Source organism: Bradysia coprophila, unplaced genomic scaffold (assembly GCF_014529535.1).
Source record: "Bradysia coprophila strain Holo2 unplaced genomic scaffold, BU_Bcop_v1 contig_151, whole genome shotgun sequence".
NCBI lineage: Eukaryota > Metazoa > Arthropoda > Insecta > Diptera > Sciaridae > Bradysia > Bradysia coprophila.
Genome location: NW_023503423.1, coordinates 7,307,605 through 7,333,889, shown reverse-complemented (window position 1 = coordinate 7,333,889; position 26,285 = coordinate 7,307,605). Strand labels below are relative to the sequence as shown.

The following is a 26,285-nucleotide window of genomic DNA, read 5'->3' as shown; positions in this document are numbered from 1 at the left end:
CGGCGAAAAAATTACATTTGGTGCATGTTCTTGTTCAACAATGTTTGTTTTTGATGTTGTGGTGAGGGTAGCCATCGTAGTCATTTTCAGTTGATATTACTGGAGCACAAGGTACAATGGATTCTTAAGATGCTCAACATGGTTTTGGCTTTATCTCAATTTTTTATCCTTTGTTGATACAGCGAAGGCTAGTGAAAATTAGACATGAATGTGCTTCAGCTGGTCCACTTATACAAACAAAACGGCTTATATACTTGTTTCGAGCTGTATAGAGCTGGAAAACAGCGGAAGTAAATTCATATTTTAACGTTTGACGTTTACTGTACGTACAGTTAATTTCGCAGTTAATGCCAGCCTTTGTTTCTAAGTTTGCTACAGATGTTATCACAGCTGGTTCATTCATATAAACAGATTGTTTTTATGAGTGGCTCAGTTGGCAAAAAAGCAAATTTGGAAAAGAATTTGGTTGATATTCAAATGTTTTGCAAAATTTTATAAGATTTTTTAAAGGCCAAACTTTAAAAAAGCCATAAACTTACGCAACACGCACATACACTTTGAAACATCTCTTTCATATATTACATATAGGTACTTCACGTCGAAGTACCGGCAGACTACATTGAAATAGTAAAAAATAAATTTACGTTTTTTGCATGACTTAGACTTTACACGAATTTTGTAAGCCGAAGCTTTCCATTTGATAGGCGCAATCGAGTAAATTAAAATTCGAGCAAAGCGTTGCCGGCTTTGTAGTAATTACATTTTATTGGCCTCTTCAACGTTTGCAATTTCTTCTTTCAATTTTCCTTGAAACATTCTAGGAATTTTGTAGACTTCCATGATTTGTAGTTAATTTGATGTTTCATTACATTTTTTGGATTGTGAAATTATACGACAAATTGCTGAGACATAATCCAAAATTTATTGAGGGATGGAAGCACTTTCTGTACGTGTCAATCGAATTTTTGTCTAAGTTTACTTTTGCTGGGTCGGGTCACTCATATATATATGTACAATCACACTAACTGTGGCAAACAGTGTGTTTGTATGAATGGACCAGGTGGTAAATCACCTGAAGCAAACGTATTTTCGTAATACCTAAGAAAAGTGCAAAGTTGCTTCATCCTTTAATTATCTGAGCAAAGTTTATTTTGTCACGTTTACTAGAGGTCGGAGCTATTAGCTTCATCTGAATGTATATACAATAGATAAGAGTTTATGTAGTGTTGTCTCTCGACTATTGGTAACTATCAATATTTGGGAATTATAAATAAAAACTGTAGGAAAGAACCTGAAAATAATAATTTCTTTTCCGCATGATCTAAAGATGCCCGAAGAACTTACATTGGACTATGCAGAAATAACGTCAATTCCTCCACTGCCGTTATGGACTCTATTAGCTGCCGACAAAGAAGTGTCCGGAAATTCTACGAAGAAAAAAGAGGAATCGAAGGTTAGTCGTCATCACATCAATCGAAAATCCTTTTATCTTTACTCACAGCCAATGAAATCTAAATGCAGGATTACAACGAACTATTTGATGACAATCTGGATGGTGACGAATCATTGGATGATTTGCTTGAAGACGAATCGGAGAAGCGTCAACGCTTCGACCGTCGTTCCTCGATACCGGAACGGCAATCGTTATCGCATTTCGGTCCCCGGCAAGGTCAACTATTATCACGTTTGTTGACACATACACATCTACCCGGTCTGTCATCATTGGATCAAATGCATTTGCTTGCGTTGGCCGATACAGTTGCCACTTGTAACACAGATTTTGCTGAGCGTTTCTTGAATGATGCGGCAAAGACAGCCATAGCCAAAGAGAATTTAACCGGAGTGCCGCAAGACAGCGTTTCGTCGGATTCGTTGGACGATTGTGGACTACGCTTTTTGCTGGCTATGAAACATTTTACATACTTACTGCGATGCTTGCCGCTTGTTCAGCGAACACAGTTCCAAAAGCAAGGCGTCGGTACGTCAAATGTCGTGTGGGCATTCCATTCCGAGTCCGAGGAAGAAATGCTCAATTTGATTCCATCGTATGCGAAGAATCAAGTGAAATGGTCAACGTTAAAGGAATTGGGCGTCGGCTGGTGGCTGAGGAATAATACTTTGTTGAGACTATGCGTGGAACGATTGGCAAAAGCTGCATATCAAGCCAAACAGGATCCCTTAGACGCGGCCATTTACTACATTGCAATGAAGAAGAAATCGTTAGTTTGGGGCCTGTTTCGATCGCATAAAGACGAAAAAATGACCGAATTTTTCGCTCACAATTTCAACGAAGATCGTTGGAGGAAGGCGGCATTGAAAAACGCATTCGCCCTGCTGGGAAAACAAAGATTTGAGCATGCTGTTGCATTTTTCCTGTTGGCGAATTCATTGAGCGATGCGATTGAAGTGTGCTTGACGAAACTGGACGATCTGCAATTGGCTTTGATAATCACGCGATTATACGAGGGTGAACACGATGCGACACCGCCAAATTACAAAAAATTGTTGTACGAGGAGATATTGGGCTGCGATAAAGAAGGCAACAACCAGGACATATCGATGGCCCATCCGGATCCATTTTTACGATCAATGGCATTGTGGATTCTGAAAGACTACTCGGGAAGTTTAAATACACTTCTGCTGAACAACGTCGGCCACAATCATCCAGCATACATTGATGACGATCCTTTGATGCGATCAGAATCGCAGGCGGCCAATCCGAATGTTTTCAATTTCTACATTTATCTACGTACGCATCCGTTGCTGATTCGACAGTACATTGCATCCACAGCGCAAGAGAAGAAGAAAGCGCAAGTTGTTCTATCCGGTTTCAGTTATAGCGGAGATGGACCAGCATCGAAAAGTGGTGGTGACAAACAGGTTCTGATAGAAGATTCGATTACGCCACTTGAACGACAATTGTACTTTACAACCGCACATGGCCATTTCAAAGCTGGCTGTCCTGCTCTGGCTCTCGAAGTGTTAAGCAAATTACCGTCAAAGGTGATCGAACCGGAAACGGGCAGTGCAATGGCTAGTCCCAATGATGAAAAACATACGGCACAGATAGACAGCGGCATATTGGATTGGGGACATTCCGAAAAGCCTAAAGAAACCAAAGCTTCAAATGGAGACTACGATTGGAGTGCACCAGAGAAGGCATCGTCAATTGACTGGAGTGCGCCACAAAAGGCAGATTCATTTGATTGGGGTGCACCGGTTTCGAAAGCCGATAATGATGAGTTGAAATTGGATTGGGATGATGACAACAAATCCGACGATGATGATGACGGAAGCGACACTGGTTTGGGATTGAAGTTAGACGCGAAGGAGACTAGTGCCGAGCCTAAATCGATTGCGAACAGTGATACAGACAGTACACGCACCGAATTGGGTAAGTTGATTTTGTTCAAACATCTCCGCCTTTGCTAAAAATTACTTCTTCTGAAGACATTATGGCACAGCAACTCAAGTTCGTGGCATGTCTGAAAATCTTGATGGAAGAATTGTCAACCTTAGCTACCGGTTTTGAAGTCGATGGAGGGCAGCTGAGGTATCAGCTGTACGTTTGGTTGGAAAAGGAAGTCGAAGCATTACGACAGTTATGTAGCTATAGCAGCGCTGACGTGGATATCACTACAACGGAAGACGTTAATGAACAGTCACAGGTGGATCGAGATACTTCAGCGTCAAATACGAGACCTGCAAATGAAAGACCCACACTTCATGAGATTCTTATGCAAGAAAAGCTAGATTTTGAAGCGAAAGTTCATCGAGCTGCTAGAAGGAAACGTTGGCTGAAAGGTATGTGACGTTGTTGTGAGCGATGACATGACGGTAAAAAATTTTGTTTCTGTTTTTCAGCTAATGAAACACTTCTACGAACATTGCTGAGCTACTGTTCGTTGCATGGCGCAAGTGGTGGAGGTTTAGCTTCAGTACGCATGGAGCTAGTCTTACTACTGCAAGAGTTACAACAAGAAAAGACACAACAACAATTGCTTAGTCCACTGCCATTCCCCACAACGTTACCATTGCTGAGTGCATGTGTTGCTGGAAATAAAACGGTCATTGCTGATCCGATCCGATATCTTCAGGTACATCAATCAGCCATACTTTAAACGCCTATTTTAACCGAATCAATTTTGCAGTCTCATGCACATGATATGCTGCAAACCATTGTCGATCTTCGTACGCCGCCAATCGGTTTCAATGCTAACGGTTCTTGCGAAATTTTTGTACTGCGCGATTTGGCTGTAGCACTGTCTGCATGTATCTATCAATCGCTGTGTGATTCGGATAACTTCATCGTGAAACAAGCGCCCGACGTGAATGGTTTTCAGTCGCCTGGAATGGAAACATTAGCCCGCTTAAATGCAAATTGTCAGAGTTCGCATTTGATGGCCAATGCCGGTAATCAGAGGAGAAGGAAATACTCCACTGACGAGCCGGTAACAGTGAGCACATCACCATCAAAGTGGCCGGGTGTGACCAATCTGCGAGCGTTGTTAGCACGTGAAAAAGACGAGGACACACCACGATTGAATGTTTTGCTATGTGAAGCATTTATGGCCACATTTATGTCTTTGCTAGTCTATGGCTTGGCCACCTGTGATTGCCACATACTCTACCGGTTAGCTGGTCAAAAGTTCTCCAACGCAACGTGGGCCTATTTGTATGGTGGTGGCATTAAGAAACTGTTGCGAAAAGCTACCACACAAATGCAATTGATTCAACAGCAGTCGACTTCGATGGACGCACAGGCGGAGAACATTGATAGTCCATCAGCTGACAGTAGTGTTTGGACGGCTGTACAGTCAATAACCAAGCAACGTGTTAAATTGAATATGAAACTGTTGGGTCACTTCAGCGGCTCCACGGGCTCGCCAAACATGAAAGAAGACAAACCGACCTATCGCGAACAGTTCGTGTCGCCCGAGATGTCGATGGTATCGTACTTTTTGATCAAACCGACCCATTCTTGTGAGTAGAGACGAGCTTTTCCATTTTGTTTCGTTTTTCATTGAAAATCGACTTTCTGTTACCGATAACCAGCTGATCCCGACGAAGATGACTACGATTCGGCCGATTCAGTAGCTTCCGACCTGGAGGATGATAACGATGAAGAGGATGTATTTTCAGATCCGCTGAGTAACGATCCGAAAGCAAGTCAAGCATCGGCAATGTTGAAGAAACATCGCCGTGAAAATACGGAACATTCCAATCCAAATTCATATTCCTGGATCATTATGCGTCTGGCCATTATGAAATTGGCACAAAGTCAATTGCAAGAATTCATTAACATTGCCGGCATTGAAATGCAAGGTGAAGGTGACACAGATTACATAACTGAACGTTTCGATCGGATGTTTGACGTAAAAACAAACGAAAATTATTCCTTTCAGAATTGCCCGTAGCTAGTCCTTTAATTCATGGTATTTTGAGATCGTTGTCGATTTGGCAAGATCTCATCAAAGACGATCTAGCGAACAGAGGTCCAGCACCAAATGATTTTATTCCAGGTAATTTGACCGAGACTCTGAGCCTTCTTTTAGGCCATTTACATTTTGAACATTTTTAACTGAATCAATCAACCGATTAGGATGTTTCGTGGAATCCGAAGCCAAAGGTCCAGCGATTCACAAATACCGTTCGTTGTTGGAAAAGCACAATACACCGTTCAGTCCGATACAGGGATCGGCAGCACCGGCAAGACGATTATGGAACTATCTGGTACGTCAAGAACTCGTTCAGGAAATATTCATACGAGCTGTGTTCGGCAAGAAACGACAAACATCCGTTCCGGAAACAAGTTCAGTGACACCGTCGTTGATTGGCGCTGATTTGGGAACACCAGGAGGTTAATGCTCTCGACTTTTGTTAGATTTGAGTTTCCATTTCAATGTTTCGTTTTCTTAAATCCATTACACAGCCAGCAGTGATGTTACACAGCACGCGAACAGTAATTTACCCGAACCAGTACGAATCATTCACAAAGAGCAAGAATCAATATCGGCATTCTGTTTGAATTTAACGAATCCCGGCCTGCTGTCACTGGCCACACCGAGAGAGGTGCAAGAAATGGACATATCGTTGTTGCTGGAATCACCGAATTGGCTGGAGGATGAATGTGAATTGGATATTATGAATTTGAACAAGGACGTCGACACATTGCCAGCCAGCAGCTTCTTAATGATTCAAGCGTCGTCAGATAAGTGAGTCAATTTTGAAGATAAATTTTCCGTCCCATCAATGATTCAATGGAAATTCGCTCTTGCAGACATATAATCAGTCAAGGATCTCATGCTGCACAAAATTTCGCAACGCCAGCAAGTCCTCAGCCAGGCATTGCTGGTCAATCCGGACGAGGAGCGTCTGTGGTATATTTTCAAATTTAATTTTGTGATTTTTGTTTTCTGTTGGTTAACACCGCAAGTTTTTGTACATAAAAATTCGCTGAACTTAAAACCATCAAAATTGTGCTCTTGACTAATGATGGAAAACCGTACCGGGATGGGGCTATTGGAACTGAGATTTTTCAGAAAATATTCCCAGAATATTACGGTTTTATCGGGAAATTTTTGAAGGATTTTCATTTCCAATCAGAGTCCCAGAAACTATGTGGCTGTCCATAAATAGCGTCCACTGTGTTGCGAATTTCTCCTTCGTCCACCATACTTTTAACATGGCATGTAACACTTGAACAGAATCCCCTTCTCCGTAAAAGTGGACGTCATTTATGGACAGCTCCAATTAAGTGTTATTGGCGCACACTAATTTTTACTGGTTTGGTGTCAGACGTTGAATCACTAGTTTAGAGCGATGGACCGGATGCACATTTGTAGCCTACATTTAGGCGGAAAAATATTCGTTTTTTCATGATTTCTTGAACCAAAATGTTTTTTTGAAAAAGTAAAACCAATAAAGCACGCCGAATGGTTACTTTTAAAGGAAAAATTGGTATGTGGGTGATAATTTATGCCACTTGAAACCTTTGCAGATTGTGTAAAGTTATGTAATCTGCACAGGTTTCTCCAAGTAGGGTAAGCTATCACCCACAAACCAATTTTTGCGTGCTAATGGTTTTACGTTTTCAAAAAAAGATTTTGGTTTCGAGAAATCATCAAAAAACAAATATTTTTTGCCTAAATGTAGGCTACAAATTTGCAAAGGGTCCATTGCTGTTAAGATTTACACTTCTGACTGAAACGAAGCCATCACGGAACATTTGTTTGTTTAGTTCTAACATTACTTGGAATCTACAAGCAAAAACAATTTCGTTTCGTTCAGATATGTATACATAGCACTTCAGTGGTCTAAGCATTAACACTAGTTTGACAAACGTCGAAATTGAAGATTCGGCGGTATACAAGTTCTACCATGAGCTTGAGATTGAATTGTATATTTATATGCATTTAACAAAAACAAGCCAACTTCTTTGCAAAGGAAACACCAGATCATGCTACAGGAGATGGCAATCAAATTTCAGCCGAAATTTGCTCCAGCTGATTTTCCGCTGGTTCATTCATACAAATTATACTGGTTATAGGTGTTTGTACGGATTTAACAGTACACGCATGCGCGTGGTAATGGTAGAACCGTATAAACTTGCGTAGTCAGTTCTGTTTGTATGCGGGAACCAGATGAAAATCTTCTTCTTCTCTTCTTCTTTTTCAGCCTGTTTCTATCCACTGCTGGATGTAGGCCTCTCCAACTTCTTTCCATTTCGTACGATCCATTGCCATTTGCTGCCAGTTTGTACCTGCAATATTCTTAATTCCATTTGTCCATCTCTCTGGTGGTCTACCTATAGCTCGTCTTTTATATGGTCGCCAGTTCATGATCTTTTTGGTCCAACGTTCGTCTGTCCTTCTTGCAATATGTCCCGCCCAGCTCCATTTCAGAGATGCTATTCTTTCCATGACATCAACGACCCTGGTTTGTTGTCGAATCCATTGATTCGTCATTCTGTCTCTGAGTGTTATTCCAAGCATACTCCGTTCCATGGCTCTTTGTGTCACTCTCAATTTTTCTTCGGATGCTTTCGTTAAAGTTAACGTTTCCGCTCCATAAGTGAGCACTGGAAGGACACAAGTGTCGAAAACTTTGCGTTTCAGACTATTATTCATTTTGCTTTTGAAAATTAGTCTGAGTTTTCCGAACGCTGCCCATGCAAGACCAATCCTACGTCTTATTTCTGCAGTTTGGTTGTCCAGACCTAACTTCAGTTTATGTCCTAGATATACATAGCTGTCGACTCGTTCAATGACAGTGTCACCAATTTTGATTTCTCTATCGTCCCCGATGTTGGTCATGACTTTTGTTTTCGATAAGTTCATCTTGAGGCCAACTTTGCTCGCCTCTTCACTTAACTGTTGTAGCATAAGCTGAGCCTGACCTAGATTCGCTGCTATCGGTACAATGTCATCAGCGAAGCGGAGATTGCTCAGGTACTCTCCATTTATCTTTATTCCCATTTTACTCCAGTTTAACTTCCTAAAAATACTCTGCAGAATCGCCGTGAATAATTTCGGTGAAATGGTGTCACCCTGCCTTACACCTCGGCCAATTCTGAATTTCTCCGTGCTCTTATGAAGTTTTATACATGAAGTAGCATTTTTGTACACATATCGAATTGTGTTGGAGTACCTTGAGTCTACTCTACATTCGTCTAATGCGTCCAATATCGACCATGTTTCCACTGAATCGAAAGCTTTTTCGAAGTCTATGAATAGCAAGACTATGTCGATGTTGTATTCACGACACTTCTCAATAAGCGTTCTCATCACCTGCAAATGGTCGTTTGTGCTGAAACCAGATCTGAAAGCAGCTTGTTCAACAGGTTGGTAGAAGTCGAACTTGTTAGTGTTCCTCTTCGTAATGATTTTCATAAACAACTTGTAGAGTGTTGACAATAGGCTTATGGGTCGGTAATTTTCCAGCTTTGTTATGTCTCCTTTTTTATGCAGCAATGTAATTACCGCATTTTCCCAGGCTTCTGGTACTTCTTCCCATTGGAGACATCGATTAAACAAAGCCGTGATTGCCTTTAATAATGAGTCTCCACCTAGTTTAATGGCTTCCACTGGAACACCATCTTCTCCGGGAGACTTTTTGTTTTTCATCTCGGCTACTGCAGCTTTGACTTCATCAACAGTTATGTCGGGCATATCCTCCGATCCCACGTTTCTTATTATTGGTCTATCTTCGGTTTCTTCCGTTGGGCTCTGTCTTGCTGAAGAAAACAAATTCTCATAAAATTCTGTTGCAATGTTTAATATCGCATTTCGATCCGTTTGGATCGTTCCTGTTTTGTCTCGTAATTTGAAGATTTCTTTTTTGGCGTTTGTCATTTTTCTCCGTAGGACTTTCATATTGCAGTTAGCTTCAATTATGTTTTGAGCCAATTGGACATTATATTTTCTTTCATCTGATCTCCTTGCTCTGTTGATACTTTTAGACAGGTTCCGGTATTCCACCGAATCTCGTCCTCCGTTTTTTACCAACTCTGCTCTGCTTGCGATCAGGTCTAATGTTTCTCTGCTGAGTTTTGATTCTTTCCCTTGGACGGATTTGCATTTGGATTTCATGAAACCCATTATTGTATCGACGATTTTGGTATTCAATTCGTCCAATGTTTCACATTGATTGTTGACGTTATCTAATTCGGCAGTCATTTTCGTAGCAAATTCTTCATTTTGTGTGTAAAGCCGTTGTACGTCAATCCTTTCACTTTTCTGAACTAGTTGTGATCTTTGAAATCTGGTATTTAACGTGACTCTTGCACGAACCATTCGGTGATCACTACCGGTTGAAAAATTGTTTAGGACCGTAACGTTCTTAACGGTTGACTTACAGCCAGTTATGATGTAATCGATCTCATTTTTCGTTACACCATCTGGACTAGCCCAAGTCCATTTCCGTTGAGGCTTTCCTGCAAAAAATGAATTCATTGCGTACAAATTGTGTTGCTGTAAGAAGTTGAGTAAAGTATTTCCACGCTCATTTCTTTGGTCGTTGCTAAAACTACCAACAGAAACTTCGGAGTCTTCTTCTCGTTTTCCCAGCTTCGCATTGAAATCACCGATTAGATATTGGTAATGTGAAGGGTTTTCGTCCAGAGCTTTCTCGACATCTTCATAGAATCTTTCTACTTCTTCGTCATCATGAGTGGACGTGGGTGCGTAAACCTGAATTAATTTGACACTGTATCTGTTATTTATCTTCAGGCTTACGTATATCACTCGATCGGATATGCTTTTCGTGTGAATTATGCGATCCGACCACCGCTTGTTTATGAACAATCCGACACCGTGCATCAGCATCTGACTGTCACTTCCTCGGTAGAAGAATGTATGCCCTGATTGTAATTTCAGGCATTCCTCTCCAGGTTTTCTCACTTCACTCACTCCCACAACATCCCATTTTATCTTTTCTAGCTCTTCTTCCATTTCTTGCATTTTTTGTCTTGACGACAATGTTCTGGCATTATATGTGGCAATGTATAATTCGTTATGGCTTCGTTTGAAGGTTTTTAGCATTAAAACACCACGCTTGCTACTGCGGGTTGGTGAGTATGAAAGCTTTACTTTGCTCGCCCCCGGTAATCCTCGAGCTCTGACCCGCACATTTCTGCACGTTCCGGGACCACCGTGCCTATCAAAGTGCACAGTGCCCGACGGGGTAGTGTTACTCTTTTTGAACATTCTTTTCCATAAAGCTTTGCCCATTCTTTTGAACCTATCTGAGCAAAAGGTTATTCGTCCTTTAAAAGCTTAACCTAGTAGCTAATAAGAATTCTGGGATCGTTCTATCCTTTGGCTTCCTGATCGTGTTGTTCCACCTCAACGTTGGTCCCTTAACCCCAATTCTTTCGGCTTCCAGCTCACGATTCATTCAACCTTAAGATTGATCTATCTAATCCTATCTTATTTACTGCTACGTCCTCGTTAAACTTCATTCCCTCCACTCTTTTTCAAACTGGCTTGGGACAGTCTTTGGCGGTGTTGATGAAAATCAGCTGAAGTAAATTTCATCTGAAATTTGATTGCATTTTGTGTACCATTTCGTCCGTCTCCCAATGTTTATTTAGGTTAATGCTTGGACAATTAAAGTGCTGTGATATTAGCCTCTAAGCAAGGGGAAAACGGCGCCAAAATGTTTAACCTAGTAGCTAATAAGAATTCTGGGATCGTTCTATCCTTTGGCTTCCTGATCGTGTTGTTCCACCTCAACGTTGGTCCCTTAACCCCAATTCTTTCGGCTTCCAGCTCACGATTCATTCAACCTTAAGATTGATCTATCTAATCCTATCTTATTTACTGCTACGTCCTCGTTAAACTTCATTCCCTCCACTCTTTTTCAAACTGGCTTGGGACAGTCTTTGGCGGTGTTGATGAAAATCAGCTGAAGTAAATTTCATCTGAAATTTGATTGCATTTTGTGTACCATTTCGTCCGTCTCCCAATGTTTATTTAGGTTAATGCTTGGACAATTAAAGTGCTGTGATATTAGCCTCTAAGCAAGGGGAAAACGGCGCCAAAATGTTTGTACAGAAAAGTAAATTTTTTTGGTCAAATTTTTACTAATCCGTTTCTCCTTTGATTTTACCATTTTTCTGTGAGTGTGCATTACATTTTCTCAACGTTTGTTTTTTTCGTTGTTTTTCTTTTTACCAATAAAAAAAAATGGATGTGCTGCCACTTCATTTATCATCTTAGATTAAAGGAGCCACATTTCCAGGAAGTCATGATCCACGCTTCTGTAAACTGGTTATAGATCGTTCAAAGCACACACTGAGACCGGTACAACAACAAAGAAATTAAACTTTAAAAAAATGTTCATTTTGATAGATGTTTCTTTTTATAAATATCTTTGTACATTTTCTGGCCGATTTAATGGTCGCCCAAACACATACACAACCATATATGATGCAATTCATGTGACCCGTTCCGTGACTAACGAAACGGTAAACTCACCAAAATAGCTCGAAATTTATTAGACTTGTCCTAGATCATCTTGGATTCGTCTGAATTCGGTCCACCAGTAGATGAGCTAAAGTTCCATGAACTTGGTCTGAGAAAAGTCGTTTTTGAGTTCGAGGTATTTTGTTATTTTAAAACGAAATTTCGTTCATCACGGGACTGGTCAATGGTCATGGAATTCGCCGTATATAGATGCCCGCACATACACAACTGTTCAATTTAGAGAATCCTTATGTTTGCACGAAATTGTTGCACAGCCAGTATGAGGCATTGCAATGAAATTAATGTTTTGTAGAAAGTTTCGTTTATTTACCCGTTCTATTAATTGGTTTCATCCGAGTAGATTATGTCATTGTTTGAAACGTTTTAGTTTAATAAGGTTGGCAGCTCGAGCCGAATTCGAGGGATGCAAGCACACAACGCAAAATACACAGTATACCGAACAGTGACGTAAATTATTTTAGTCACTAAGCCCATGGGAAATGAGTTTTAACGTTTTAAAAGTTTTTATTAATGACTCATTTCCCGGAGGCTTTGTGTGTAAATCATTTTTTTTTATTTCAGTAGCTAAAATTGATACAAAAACACTTAGAAGAATTATTGAATCGATTTTGAAATTTAAGTTCCACAAAAGTGTCTTTCCATCGATAAGAATCAAAAAATATCTTAAAGTAAAAAATGACAAAATGTTCGTGTGCGAATGACGTCAGTCCATTTTATTTTCTTAGTTATAGCCCACTTACGTAAAGCTAAACTGTCACGCCTTGCTAAACTTTGTATTCGCTTGTTGCATTTTCCATTTTTCCTCAGCTTTCATTTTCATTTTTAATTGAGCCTGACTAGAATTAAGCAAGGGTCTCATTTAATTAAAACAGAAATAAGAGTGCAACGCTACATTCTAAGACATTCTTATTGTTCAATGTTTAAACATGCTACATGCTTCGAAACACGTACTGTTCATGTTCCAAGCATTCGTTTTCGTGTGTTTATTGACCTCGGCTACGCCTCGGATCAACACCATTCACACGAAAACTCTATTTTCGTCGTCTTTTTATCCCCAGTCAGCCAGTCACGTAAAATACTATTAAAGTTTACATTGTCTATCGGTTTTCCCTAGCGATCTGAAAGAACGTATTAAAACAGCTACGCCAAATAAATGTTTAGCACTCGGAAAATGCACTTCGAAGTTCGTGGGACCATTAGAAAATTTGGGTACTAACCTTCGTGATCACCTCAGAAGTGTATGAACCTTTTCTTTTAGAATCTACGGTTTTCCCTTTCATACACAAGCACATGTAACTAGAACTGTGCTTGGACATTTAAAACACTTCAAAAATGTCGAAAAACTAAAATTTCTTGGTTAGTTGTATGTAATTGAAAACTTGAAATATTTTCAAATCAATCCACTTGTCGTGTTCTACTTACAAGGTCACTAAAAGTCAACTAAGTGAGTTTCCCCGGGAGTATCAGAATTGTCCGTTTATAGTTTTCTGCCATTACTTTCTCTGTATCAAATTAGGAAACCGAATTTTTCTGGAAACAACATTTCACTAACTCAAGTTTTCGTATTAACTCATAGACATCAGGCTCACGAAAACTGTATTGTCCTGATTTAGCATCCGTAAGAATCCCATCGAAGAATCGTATCGTTTTTTGTTAGATTTCTGCTATGTCCGTAGTTGCATCAAATAGCTAGTTCACATTTTGCATTTCACCTTGCAAACTGACTAAAGTAACACCAAATTTTTTCCGGCATCTCCAAAGGTATTGAAACACAAAGTCGATAACATCAAGCGTATGTGCGCCCATCCACTGTTGCCGCTATACCTAACAGGTAGCCAGGACGGTTCTGTGCAAATGTGGGAATGGGGACATCAACAAGCCGTTTGTACGCCACGGTCGCCGGGAACATTTGCCAAAGTAACGCGTTGCCGATTTTCTCAGCATGGGAATAAATTTGGCATCGCCGATGGTGATGGGAACTTGAGTCTGTGGCAAGCTGGTCTCGCCTCGCAAAGTAATCGATCGTTTTTCGTAAGTGAATGTCTGCTGGATGCGAATGAATTTGATTTTAATTAAAAAAAAACAATTCTTTTCTTTCGATAGACGTATCCTTGTCACAACAAAGGCATCACCGACTTTGTGTTCCTAGGGTCATGTAGTCTTGTAGCGACTGGTAAATAGATTTTTTAGTTAAATTAAATTTCATTTAACAAACAAAATTCTTTCTTCAGCTGGCCACAGTTCAGAAAGTAAAAACGTTGCAATGTGGGACACACTGTTGCCTCAAAAGAAAGCCATGGTGGCATGTAAGTGTAGCTATTGAGTTGAGAGTTTCTTTGCATCAAATCAATTTTTTTCGTTTCGAAACTTTAGCATTCGCTTGCCACGATCAAGGTGCCTCTAGTTTAGTATATGCACCTCAGCATCAACTGTTAATTTCTGCTGGTAAAAAGGGTGACGTGTGCATATTCGACGTTCGACAGAGGACCTTACGGCAACGTTTCCAGGTAAAAAAAAAATTTGGGACCGACAAACACCAGACGTGAAAAATGATCGAAATTTTACTGATTTCTCAAAAATTCCAAATTTTTCAGGCCCATGAAAGTGCAATCAAATGTCTCGCGATTGACCCGCATGAAGAACATTTCGTGACTGGTTCAGCTGACGGTGATATAAAAGTATGTCTTTCGATAAACAGGAGTTTTCGATACGAGCAAATTTACTAAACATTTGTTATTGTTAATCCATCTTCTCAAAGGTATGGGGTCTAACCGTGCATACAGCTTTGTACTCATTTCCCGGCGAGCATGCACGTAGCAGCTTTTTCAAACATATTGGACAGGGAGTTACCCAACTTCAAGTCGACACAAATGGCCGTCTATTCTCGTGCGGTGCTGACGGTTCGATGAAAGTAAGACAATTACCGGATCGGGAATCAATCATTCATTCACTATACTAATTTGGACGATGGTTAACAGAATTTAACTTATTGATTTACATGAAAGGTAAACAGTTGATTCCTTTTTTTATTTGTAAAAACAAAAGTTTTTCTCTTCCTTTCTGTGTGTTTGAGGGAAGGAAAGAAGAATTTTACCAAAAAAAGAAGAGAAAAGTGAAAAGAAGGGAGTAAAACAAAAATAAATTAGACTCTAGAACCAATCATACTTTGTAATGCGCTTCAGACAATACATCGATGTTTAAAAAAAAAGAAAAAAGAAATATTTGTGAACTCAGAAAGTGATCGGATCATTTGGTATGTGTAATTTTGTAGAACAATTTGGCAATTTGTAATTTATAGTCGACGTCAATCGGGTGGACTTTTGTATTCGATTATGAAGAGAGTGGTTTCAATTTTAATCGTGACCCTCTTGGGCTTTTCAGAAAAACGATATTTATTCTTCGTAGACATTATGTACGAGAGTTTTATCATATGACCTGATTTTTGGATTTTTAGTGACCATTTTGCATTTTTTTTACGTCAATGAATAATCAATTGACGGTTATAAGCTGACATAAATTAGTTGATTAGTGCGTAAAATCAAATTGCTCGAATTCAATCGAAAAGTTCCAAATGTAAATATTTCTGCGGATGAGTGTAAGGCTTGCTGCCAGAGCGTTTGTTGGGCTACTGTGCTATTGAATGAGTATACAATGTCATTGATGTAGTGGTTTGCAACGAACCAATATGATAAGTTTGTATAGCCGAAGCAATTTTCGTGAAACCGATTTTTCAAATTCTCTGAATTCTAAGACATTTTCGAAAATTCTCGAAATTTCTCGGAAATCATAAAAAATTAAATTCTTTCAAATTCAGAATTTCAAGAAAATTCTCGAAAATTTCCTTCTTCTTTTTTAGCCTGTTTCTATCCACTGCTGGACGTAGGCCTCTCCAATTCTCTGCCATTCCGAACGATCCATTGCCACTTGTTGCCAATTTGTGCCGACAATTTTTTTTATATCATTATTCCATCTATCTGGTGGTCTACCTCTAGGTCGTGCTTTAGGTGGTCTCCAGTTCATGATCTTTTTGGTCCATCGTTCGTCTCCTTATTGCAACATGGCCCGCCCAGCTCCACTTTAAAGATGCTATTCTTTCCGAGAGATTCTTTTGAAAAACAGTCTACCGAAATCGGACGCATTTTCCAGTGGACTTTTTTTATATGTTCCTAGAGAGGTATTCGAACAGTGTAAGTTATCGGTTGAGAACTTTAACTGCACATATTTCAGTGAGGATGAATTTTAAAACCAATAAGTCCCTATTCGGCTCAATAGTACATGTGATTACCTTTCCAATGACACCCCACACGACTCTGTACGGCTCGTGTAAATGGAGAAATTCGTGTAAGAAAAGTGGAAATTTTCGGTTTATGATATCCTTTCACCAGCCACTGGAATACTGGATACTGGAATTTACTAAAAAAACTAAAATTCTTCAAAATTCTTTAAATTGCTTGAAATTCTCGGAAATAAACCCGGGAATATTGATTGCAATTAAAAATTTGAAGGATTTTACCGAATACTCTCGAATGTAAAGTAACTCACCTGCTCAATCTGTTACAGAGCTGTCATTTCACTGTAGAATAGTCGTATCAATACGATTTGTTTTGCTTGATCTGGAAGTCGGTGAATATAACCTTTTCTATCCAAAAAGATGTTCAACGTTGCACCTTATCTTATCTTGCAGCTTTGTAATTATCAATCTAACTATCAGCACCATCTAGGGCCTAAATCCACAATAATGTTGCCAAAGACCCTTCACTTTTAATGGCCTTGAAAATGCAAAATCTTCGTTTTTTTTATTGAATGTTTCGTTACCACCGTATCGAACTATTTGTGTGCTGGTTAGGTCGATTGTTCGACTATGAATTATGAAATTGTTTAAATGTAAATATGGTTTGAAATCGTGGTTAAAGCTACCGATTTGGAGTAGAAATACGAAAATTTAATTAAAAAAAATAAAATTAAAAAAAAATATTTCCAAAATCTTTCAAATTTAATTTGTAAAAACTATAAAGAGGAAAACAAATACCTAAATATTCGACAGAAAGTATAAAAAAAAATTATAAATAAAATTGTTGTTGTCTGTTTTAAATTCAGAATTGTTTCGATTTGTAAAGAAAACGAAAAGAAATGTGGGAGAAAAAAACTAAAGAAATATTTAAAAAGAAAATTAAAACCTAAAACAAACCATTTAAGTATTAAGTATTAGTGTTGGATATAAACATAATTATATAAAATATACATGAGAAAAACAAAGAAACAAGAAAAAAAACAAGAAAATATTTAAAATAAATTATTATTAAAAATAAAAACTATTGAACTTATGATAGCGTTAAAAGAATCAATTGGATTTAATATTTCGAAAAATATTCATCCCTAAAACAGAACGACGTTTGAGAAAGTGGCAAGGTGATAAGTGCAAAAAAGTTGCGACCTATGACTTCGTTGGTGTCTTTTTTCTGTTGCCTCTTATGACTTGACTCTAAGTCAATCTAATCATTAAAAGTATTCATTGGACGGGCTGGCTCAGTCATCACGTACTGGCCATCTACCAAAATGATTTTCCATTCTTGTGACAAAATTCCAAATGGAATGCTAGCCAGTAAATCGCATTGGTAACGTCCTACATTCTAATCAAACTTCATAATTTGGGTTGTTGCGGTGTATCCCTCGGTGTATCCACGTACCCAGTGGTTGCCACCTGACTTGTACGACAAGACCCAAGTATAAGAATGAGAAGCCTAAATTTAGGCTAGATATCAGTTTACGCGCCTAGCCTTCCTCAGAAAGTATTTCTATAATTCGGTACGTGGTTTTAAGGTCAGCCAGTGGTCCAGACTCAACTCGTTATACTGGACGCAATGGGCTGTTTCGAAGTGAGGTCTCGAGCAAAAAAAATCATTAAATGGCTTGAAAGTGGTGGCTCAGCTTTTAGCGACTTTCCGGGAATCCTTTCCGCTCTAATTTAAAACTTCCTTCCATCTTCCACTTATGCATAATTTTCGAATGGAATGGTCACCAATACGATAAGTAATATTACCGAAGCTATTTTGCTGGGATTTCTAATTTTATAACCCGGCCGACTTGGTGTCAGGTCTGAAAAGATTGCAACACATCCGTTTCTACACTTGATTGTTGATACTGAAAGGACAAAACCAAAAACTGACACTAGAAAGTTGGACGGAAGCCACATGATCGCCTAATTTTTGGCTATTTTTTGAATCATCAAAACTTCCTATAAAATGGTCTTGAAGTACGGATAAAATACCACAGAAGAATTGCAACCGAGCGAAAGGATTTTCCTGAATTTTCAACACATTTTTCATTTACTAGAAAAATTAAACGAATTGACCTAACTATGCAATGTAAGTGCATAAAAAAATGGGATGAAATTGAAGGAAATAAATGTAAACGTCAGTGGGAGTTTTCGGGATATTAGAATGAATATTTACTTTAACAGAGAAGCGTGAGAAATTTGGTTTACCGACTGGCTACAAATACTCAATGTCATTGCGTTGTTGGTTATTGGCACACATCTTTGCATATAACATCATAGACATGATAAGTTAACCTTTTAAGAAACTATTTTCTTTTATGGACGGGAAGCAAACAAGGTACATGAAATTAGCAAAATTTGCTCGTCAAGGAATAAATAGATTCCTTCCTTAAATAAGTAGGTTTAAAACGTGAACTATGACACGTATTGTAATATGGCAATGGCAAGGATGTTAACAAGGATGTAAAAGGTTAACAAGTTAGCGAGTCTTACCGTTCGCTACACCGAATTTAGTAATACGCAATGATGATCAAGTGGTGATTCAGGTTTTCCCCTAAAGACAATAAATTTTGTAGAGAAATTATTAGTCGATTTGGTTATAATTGAAATGGCTAGACCGGTGCAATTTGAAGACATTGTGTTGATGAAAAAGATGAGTACATCCTAATCCCGCTAAATCTCAACATATTGACTCATTGTATAGCAAGTACCAAGCAACACATAAATTGTGTTAAATAAAGGCCTTTTTTGTTGAAAACGAATAATTCGTGAGATAATGGTTTTTGCATCAGAACTAATGAAAATAAACTGCACAGATATGGTCTAATGTCAACTTCGAGGACAGAACGATTTTTAAAACGGATTCTAAAAAACACACCGATTTTTACATTATTTTGACAAAAACAATAATTTGACATAATTTTTGTGTTGCGTCGGTCAAACATTCTTCTACAGTTATAACCGAATAACTGCCTAAGTTTGCTTCAGCTGTCTAACCAGCTGGTGCACCCATTCATTCTAACTCCACACTGCTATATGGGTATACTATTACGAGTGACTATGGTATCACATATGCTCAGGGTATTTATTTGTATGAGTGGGCCAGCTGGTATAACAGCTGAAGCAAATCGAAACACAAATTTGGTTGACATTAACTGTATTTCGTTAAAAAAAAACATTATCCAAAGATTGGTGGCTGCTGAATTAATTTATTTGAGTCCATAACCGTTTACGTGAAGAAGAAAAAAATAACTAACCTTAATGCAACAAATTTAAATCGTAGATAAGGCAAACCATGTGTATAGATAGCGCTTATTTCCAAAGTTGTATTGTAAAAAAAAAGAAACAAAAATTGACAAGTTTGTGAAAGTTAAAATTTTAACATAAAAGTTACGGTCATTTCATCTCAACATTTTTAAGTCTTTAAACGAAAAAAATTAAATTAAAAATTTGTAAGCGAAAATCTTTGACAAAATTCATCACAAAACCAATCCCATTCTTTAAAATAATTTATTTTGTTAGCAAATACATGCAACCGAGTCAACAGTATTTTGTCTCCTTCATTAATCTAAAATCAAATCTATTTACACTTAACAGAATAAGATATTTCTTTTCTCATTTATGTTCATCAGTTCATCAGTTATATGAGTATTGATAAGCCATTTAAAACGTGTAATGTGATTGCCTCGGTGATTGCGGAAACGATTTACAAATTTGTGTTTAAAAAAATTGAAAATGTGGCGTATCTTAAGACTATAATTATTACAAAGACAAGAGAAACAATAAAAAGATATTATGCACGTTCGTGTGGCATTTTATTAAATCCGACAACATCGGAGTCTTCAGGAATTGCTGCGCACTAAACAAAAAGTATTGAAGATCTTATCGGTAGTGGGTAAAAAATTATGAAGCTTGAGTGAACTTTAGGACGTTACTAATGCGATGTACTCGCTAGAAAAATTACATCTAGAATTTTCTGACACGGGAATCGAACCCGGATCATTTTGGTGGAAGGCTAGTACGTAACCACTGAGTAATCCCGTCCGTAACACGAACATGTTGGAGATCGAAACTGGACAGCTCTGTCACGTTTCCCAACCATGACTTTCCAGGCAAATATTGAGACTTTTCTTGCGGATAAATAATACAAAGAATACAAGACAGGTAGAGCTACGGAAGTCGGTTCGAAAGTCTTCGAATGATGGTGAAAATTAGCGAAAATCATTTACTTAGCTTCACTAAGTTTCTCTATGTTTCACCAAACTTTGTCTAAAACAGGCTCTGATATGGAACTCACATGGTAGAAAATCCAAATTTATGTCAAAATGAAGGTATCGGGGTCCCAAATGACGAATGGAATTTTTAGTGAAAAATCTGTGATGCCAGACACATTATCTTATTTTCAACTTGTCTGGTGGATGGTGGTACGACCGGTCTTACAATAGAAAATTTAATTCGACTTTTTGAACGCCAATTTCTAAGATGTGTGATGGCCGAGGTATACATACACTAGGCCTACACTCGTTATTGGCCATTTAGAGAGTGTCAAAATTGACAGAATTCTTTTGTTCTAATGTCAATTTAGACACTATATGTTGCCCATACGTCGCATCGCTCTCTAAATGGTCAGTTAGAGTTTAAAAATAAATATCCCAACGTATCGTCTAGTGTAATTGGCATTATGTTTCAATCTGTGACCTTATGTAAGACTCAAAATGCGTTGGGTCTAAGAGTCATTGTCATGATTTTTATCTACCTAGGTGAAATAATAGCAGTGAAAAAGTGCTATTATTTCGCCGTCGGTAGATAAAATAGCGCCTTTGGCTCATGCAATAACTCCCCAAGTGTCTAAATAAACATGTGGACAGAGGTGAATAATCTACTATTAATGACTGAGAAAAGCTGTTTTTTTCTGGCTAATCGTAATTTAGAATAGACGACCAAGTGTCTACTCAAGACGTTGCTCCAATATGTTTTGTGGCCAAAAATCTAAAATACATTTTGACGCAATCCGTTGAAACGAAAAGGCAATTAAAAGCACAAAGTGGTAAAATTACAAAATATATTTCCCATTACAAAGATTTACAAATCAGTCAAAAATATACAAATTAAAAATAAAAATTCCATAAATTACATTTATATTTAGTTAGAAGCATCAGTAACCCATTCCACTGGAAACCACACCAAATTCAACATTAACGAAAAGATAAATTCCATTCAGAGCCATCCCTATACTATATGCACCGGTTAATGAAAATTTACCACTCAATATGGCGGAGCCGCTACAGGCAACATAACAAATAATATTTTTTTTACATTCAAACCACACATCCGGTTTCAATTTTCGCTAAGCACTTTTCAATCCCCATTCATTCGGTAACATTTAAACCTTTTTTTCTATTTTAAATTTCGTTTTTTTTTCTGTTTTTTACAAGATCTCTCTACTACATTTACATCTATTTTGCACATTTTCATTTTTTTTGATTTGTTTTCAAGACTAGATTAGGAATTATCATTCTGCGGTACGAATACATTTCGTTGCGAATGATTCGAACGATCCAACTCTTTGCGGAAGTAGTCGATGGTTTTTTCAAGACCAATTTTTAGTGGAACCTTGAAGCATATGAAGTATTATAATGACATAAGACATGTTCCGTCTCATTAAATATATAAAAAAATTAGATTTGATTGACTTGACTTAGTTGATAGATTTTTGGCTGTAGTTCGTCGTTGCAACGGTAATCTTATTACTGTTCCCAATCTACTCAGTTCTCTCTATAGACCGTTCTAAGAGTGCAAGTGTGAAATGTCATGTATTGAAAAATGGTGGACAAGAAGAGGAGGGGATTTTTAAAAAAAATCGAAAAACAGTGGGAGGCATTTATGGACATCCCCAAGAATGTGTTGTGTACTTAAGTAATTACATAAACGTCAGTACCACCAGTGAGCAAATTGGCTCTTAGAACAGCCAATAGATATACAATGACATCGGCTTGCCTTATTGGAACTTTAGGTGTAAGCTGGCAACACTATTAGCAGAGACCACGATACGTCAAAAATGAGGTGGCAACTCGTGATCTTTGCTTTTCCTTAGAAAATTGATGTCATCTACAGTGCATCGGGAGCACCAATTGTAAATAAGGCTCGTACAAATAACAGTACATTTTTGTCCTGTAAGGCAGATACTATCACCTGATTGGTTCAAGTGCTTTCACGTAAGTGTGATTGGCTCTACTTTGCTCTGAGCACTCTATTGCATTGTCAGAGATTCTCAATTGAATCGATGAGGCAATCAATTCCTATTTAATCCCAAGAGTGATTAACCCTCGAATTGAATCGACAATCTTACAGATCAAACTCGTTAAAATGACAAGATCGATTCCATTGAAGACAAAAGTTTACCCGATCTGTGTGATTGAACCTTGACCAAGTCGCCTCAATCAAATTAGATTTTTTTTTCAACGCTTACCCTTGGCTCCCATTGAATATATTTCTTCGCCCGCGTTATATCAGGTTTACGTCGTTGTGGATCATCTTCGACGGCTGCCATTGTTTGAATTTTGCTTTTGCCACCAACTAAATCACGGATTATGACAGCAAATTCTAAGGGAAAACCGAAAATTAACATGAGCAGTGAAGGCGATTCAAACAAACCTTCGATCGTGTGCTCAACTGGATTGCCAATGTTTATCGGTTGAGTGTAATTTGATTCCATCAGTGCCACTAAACCGTCGACCAAATCAGATACATATTGAAATGACCTTGTCTGTTTACCATTTCCGTAAATCTTGACAAAAAAAAACAGAAAACAATTCATTGTCACGACTAATCACCAAGGGCACCTGACGTCGCACTCACAGTAATCGATTCATTTTGTAGTGCTTGTAAAATAAAATTCGACACCACTCGACCGTCGTTCATATGCATTCGCGGTCCGTATGTGTTAAATATTCGTGCCACTCGAACTTTAACATTTTCCTGCTTAGCGTACGCATAGCTCAATGTCTCAGACACTCGTTTCCCTTCGTCGTAACACGCCCGTGGACCAATCGGATTCACATGACCCCAATACGTTTCGGGCTGTGGATGAACGTCTGGATCGCCATACACTTCCGATGTACTCGCTATAAGGACTTTAGCTCCGACACGCTTAGCCAAACCCAGCATGTTGATAGTTCCTGAAAGTTTTTACATTTTGTTGAATCGTTCGACATTTAGTCAGTACAGTCACACAACACACATACCCATCGTGTTGGTTTTTATCGTTTTGACGGGATTGTACATATAATGCGGTGGTGAGGCAGGACTGGCCAGATGGTAAATTTCATCCACTTCAATAAACAAAGGATTGACGATGTCGTGATGAATTAGCTCGAAATTCTCGTGACCGAACCAGTGTTCAACGTTACGCTTTCGGCCGGTGAAAAAATTATCGGCCACAATGATCTCATGGCCCTGCATCATCAAATAGTCAGTCAAGTGGGAGCCAACGAATCCGGCTCCACCAGTTATCTTTGAAGGTAAAAAAAAATATTTGTCGTTGTTCATTGCTGAGCGTAGCGAGCGAACACGAAACATACCAAAATTCGTTTTCGATTTTTGTAATTCAAGTACGTCACATCTGGATACTTTTTTGGTATTCGATCCTCTAACAATTGGATTTTCAGTTCTAGTTCTTTGATTTTCAATTTGGTTTCTGCCAGTTCAGTGTGGTATCTTCGCTCCAGTTCGTTGTCATTGTCAAATTGTTGATTGTTGTCTTTAATTGATCTCGCTTGCGGTTCGGGTTGTGGTACATGGATTGATTCCGTCGTCACGAACGTTTTATAGATGCAAATCACTGTTGAAATATTGGACGTTATTGCACATCGGTCGGTTGAATATTTGCTTTTCTTTTCTTTTTCAATTTACCAAAAATCAGTCCAATGCACAGAAGAACCATTTGCTTCATTTTTCTACGGGAAAATATCATGGTCCTCAAATCGTCAGCAAAAATTTGTTTCTCAACTGTCCGTGCAGCATCTTTTATGTGATCGTATTAGTTAATTGTGTTTGAGTCGAAAAAAAAGAAAACTTATGAAATATTTTGCTGACAACGATTCTGATAACAACGTTGACAGGCAGGGTTGAGACAATCGATTTCGAAAAAATAGTATTCGTGTCAGTCCATTTTCAATGTTCACCTTTTTACCGACACATAATACTCATTATCGACACCGTGGGATATATTCGTTATATTTCAAGTGTTTCGTTCATGGTTCTGAAAGAACAGGTTAAGACGGTTAAGACACTTACGAAGGCGGGTGAAACACAAATCTTGACAATTCAGACAAGTCAACTTGAAAACCTTTTTTTTTGTTAAGTTGAAATCGTCATATAAAATTTTCCAAACCTAGTTGGCGCTACAGGAAAATTTTGATCACACCACCTTCGTGATCAACTCGAAAGTGTCTTAACCTGATCTTTCAGAACCTTGGTGTAGGACAGTGTATAGGATGAGAAAACCAAGTATATTATATTGATCATTAGGTCACGCAGATCGCCATTTTATTAGATACGCGGGAATACACCACTTCTGAAGTTTTTTAAGACAAATTCACCACATCGTCACGGCGACGAGAATCGTCAAAGTAGGTGATTTTTTGGTGTGTCACCCGCATATCTGTATCTGCGTGACCCACCCAAATTTTACAGTCATGATTTTCATGACCCTGTAAACTAAACGTCAGACAATATCCCAGCTGTCAGACATGTCGACATGTCATTTATCAATTTGTATGAGATTTTTTTAACGTGGTTTGCCTAACGTGGATGCATTTCAAACGACCTTGAAGATGATCTATCGTCATTCACAGAACAGCCAACACAACATCACTTTGCAGTTTTAACGAACAAATTTGTTTAAGTTGCGGTTATGTTTGCTTCTGTGGATGACGTCGGTTATTTTCGGCCTGTCAAAATTCGTTTTTACCGTACGATGGAAGAAACCTATTGAACTAGCGAATTGCACCAATTGCACGCATTTAACGTCAATTGATGGGTTGTGATGAAAGTCCATGGTTTGACTGTCGAAACTGATCGTCAGCGCCAATGTCAACATTTTCTTTTTGATTTTTCACTTCAATGATCTATTGAAATTGAGATATATACTCAATAAATCAATTTATTCAACGTATACTACATGCCTGAAACGTAAATAGTTTCACAAATTGTGTATTTACTGAGCGTATCATAGACCTGAAACGTCATTCTTCTTCTTCTTAAAATGGCGAAAATCACAACCCATTGATGTTAATGACTACTTAAGTGAGGTTACGTCGGTTACGTTGACGAGTACCGTATAACGGAAATAATGTGTAGAGGAGAGGAATTCAACTATATCTACCTTGGACAAACCCAAGGTTTTATATGAGGAGGCTTCGCCAGTCGCTAGTACAATTTAGTACAATTTCAGTTTAGCTGAAATACATTTAGAGCTATCGGCAGCCTTAAATATAATTTTTCAGAAAGTAAATGGCAAGGTTCTGAAAGAACAGGTAAAGCTACATCTCAGTCGAGCACGGAAGACGGTGGCACAAAAATGTTTTTTGTGGTGCTCAAGCGCGCTACAATGAGTTAAAATAGACTGCAAGAAAACAAAAATTGTCCCCATTGAGTGGGTGGACATTGACCAACATCCAAAAATAATTCGCATTTTTGACTCTATTGTATTAACAGAAAATGTACATACCTACCTGATGTCATTTGATGACTTTAAGTGACATAAGCAAAGACTTAAAAAATTGGAAACAAGCACAAACGCACATTCCAATCCTGACATTATATTGGGAGGACAGGGAATAAACATCCAACGTATAATTGTGTTGACTCGGACAATTTTATTGACCCGTGAAGTTACACGAAAAGCTCGAATTGTTTTTCGAAGAATTTCCTATTTGTTTAATGATAATGACGTTGTAAGTCCTAACACATTCAAAATAATTGCGGCTTGTCAACTTTCAGCACCCTGGACTTTACTTAAA

The 26,285-nt window shown here is 38.3% G+C and overlaps 2 protein-coding genes across 5 annotated transcripts in view; one reads left to right on the top strand and one right to left on the bottom strand.

Moving 5' to 3' along the window:
* LOC119074761 (dmX-like protein 2) overlaps positions 1–19,992 on the top strand; it is a 28,031-nt gene extending 8,039 nt beyond the window's left edge. Inside the window, exons 8-25 of one of the 4 annotated variants that reach the window (XR_005087245.1) lie at positions 1,328–1,453; positions 1,522–3,394; positions 3,451–3,804; positions 3,865–4,097; positions 4,152–4,983; positions 5,056–5,331; positions 5,406–5,522; positions 5,603–5,860; positions 5,933–6,215; positions 6,281–6,380; positions 11,721–11,804; positions 13,749–14,018; positions 14,091–14,160; positions 14,219–14,293; positions 14,361–14,494; positions 14,582–14,665; positions 14,746–15,211; positions 17,127–19,992. Coding sequence is in view for 3 of the 4 variants with exons in the window: in XM_037181029.1 (XP_037036924.1) it covers positions 1,328–1,453; positions 1,522–3,394; positions 3,451–3,804; positions 3,865–4,097; positions 4,152–4,983; positions 5,056–5,331; positions 5,406–5,522; positions 5,603–5,860; positions 5,933–6,215; positions 6,281–6,380; positions 11,721–11,804; positions 13,749–14,018; positions 14,091–14,160; positions 14,219–14,293; positions 14,361–14,494; positions 14,582–14,665; positions 14,746–14,946 (5,370 nt within the window). In the remaining variant the exon portion in view is untranslated. Of the gene's footprint in view, positions 1–1,327; positions 1,454–1,521; positions 3,395–3,450; positions 3,805–3,864; positions 4,098–4,151; positions 4,984–5,055; positions 5,332–5,405; positions 5,523–5,602; positions 5,861–5,932; positions 6,216–6,280; positions 6,381–11,720; positions 11,805–13,748; positions 14,019–14,090; positions 14,161–14,218; positions 14,294–14,360; positions 14,495–14,581; positions 14,666–14,745; positions 15,212–17,126 lie in introns of those variants that run through there. The other 3 variants (XM_037181029.1, XM_037181028.1, XM_037181030.1) reach the window with 3 other exon arrangements.
* A 1,617-nt stretch (positions 19,993–21,609) lies between these two features.
* Positions 21,610–24,413, bottom strand: LOC119074763 (UDP-glucuronic acid decarboxylase 1). The gene is made up of 7 exons (XM_037181031.1): positions 24,175–24,413; positions 23,844–24,103; positions 23,508–23,775; positions 23,122–23,441; positions 22,918–23,050; positions 22,733–22,866; positions 21,610–21,876 (listed from the first exon to the last, which is right to left on the bottom strand). The coding sequence occupies exons 1-7, from the start codon at positions 24,233–24,235 to the stop codon at positions 21,766–21,768; spliced, it is 1,287 nt and encodes a 428-aa protein (XP_037036926.1). The 5' UTR covers positions 24,236–24,413; the 3' UTR covers positions 21,610–21,765.
* Positions 24,414–26,285: the final 1,872 nt, after the last annotated feature.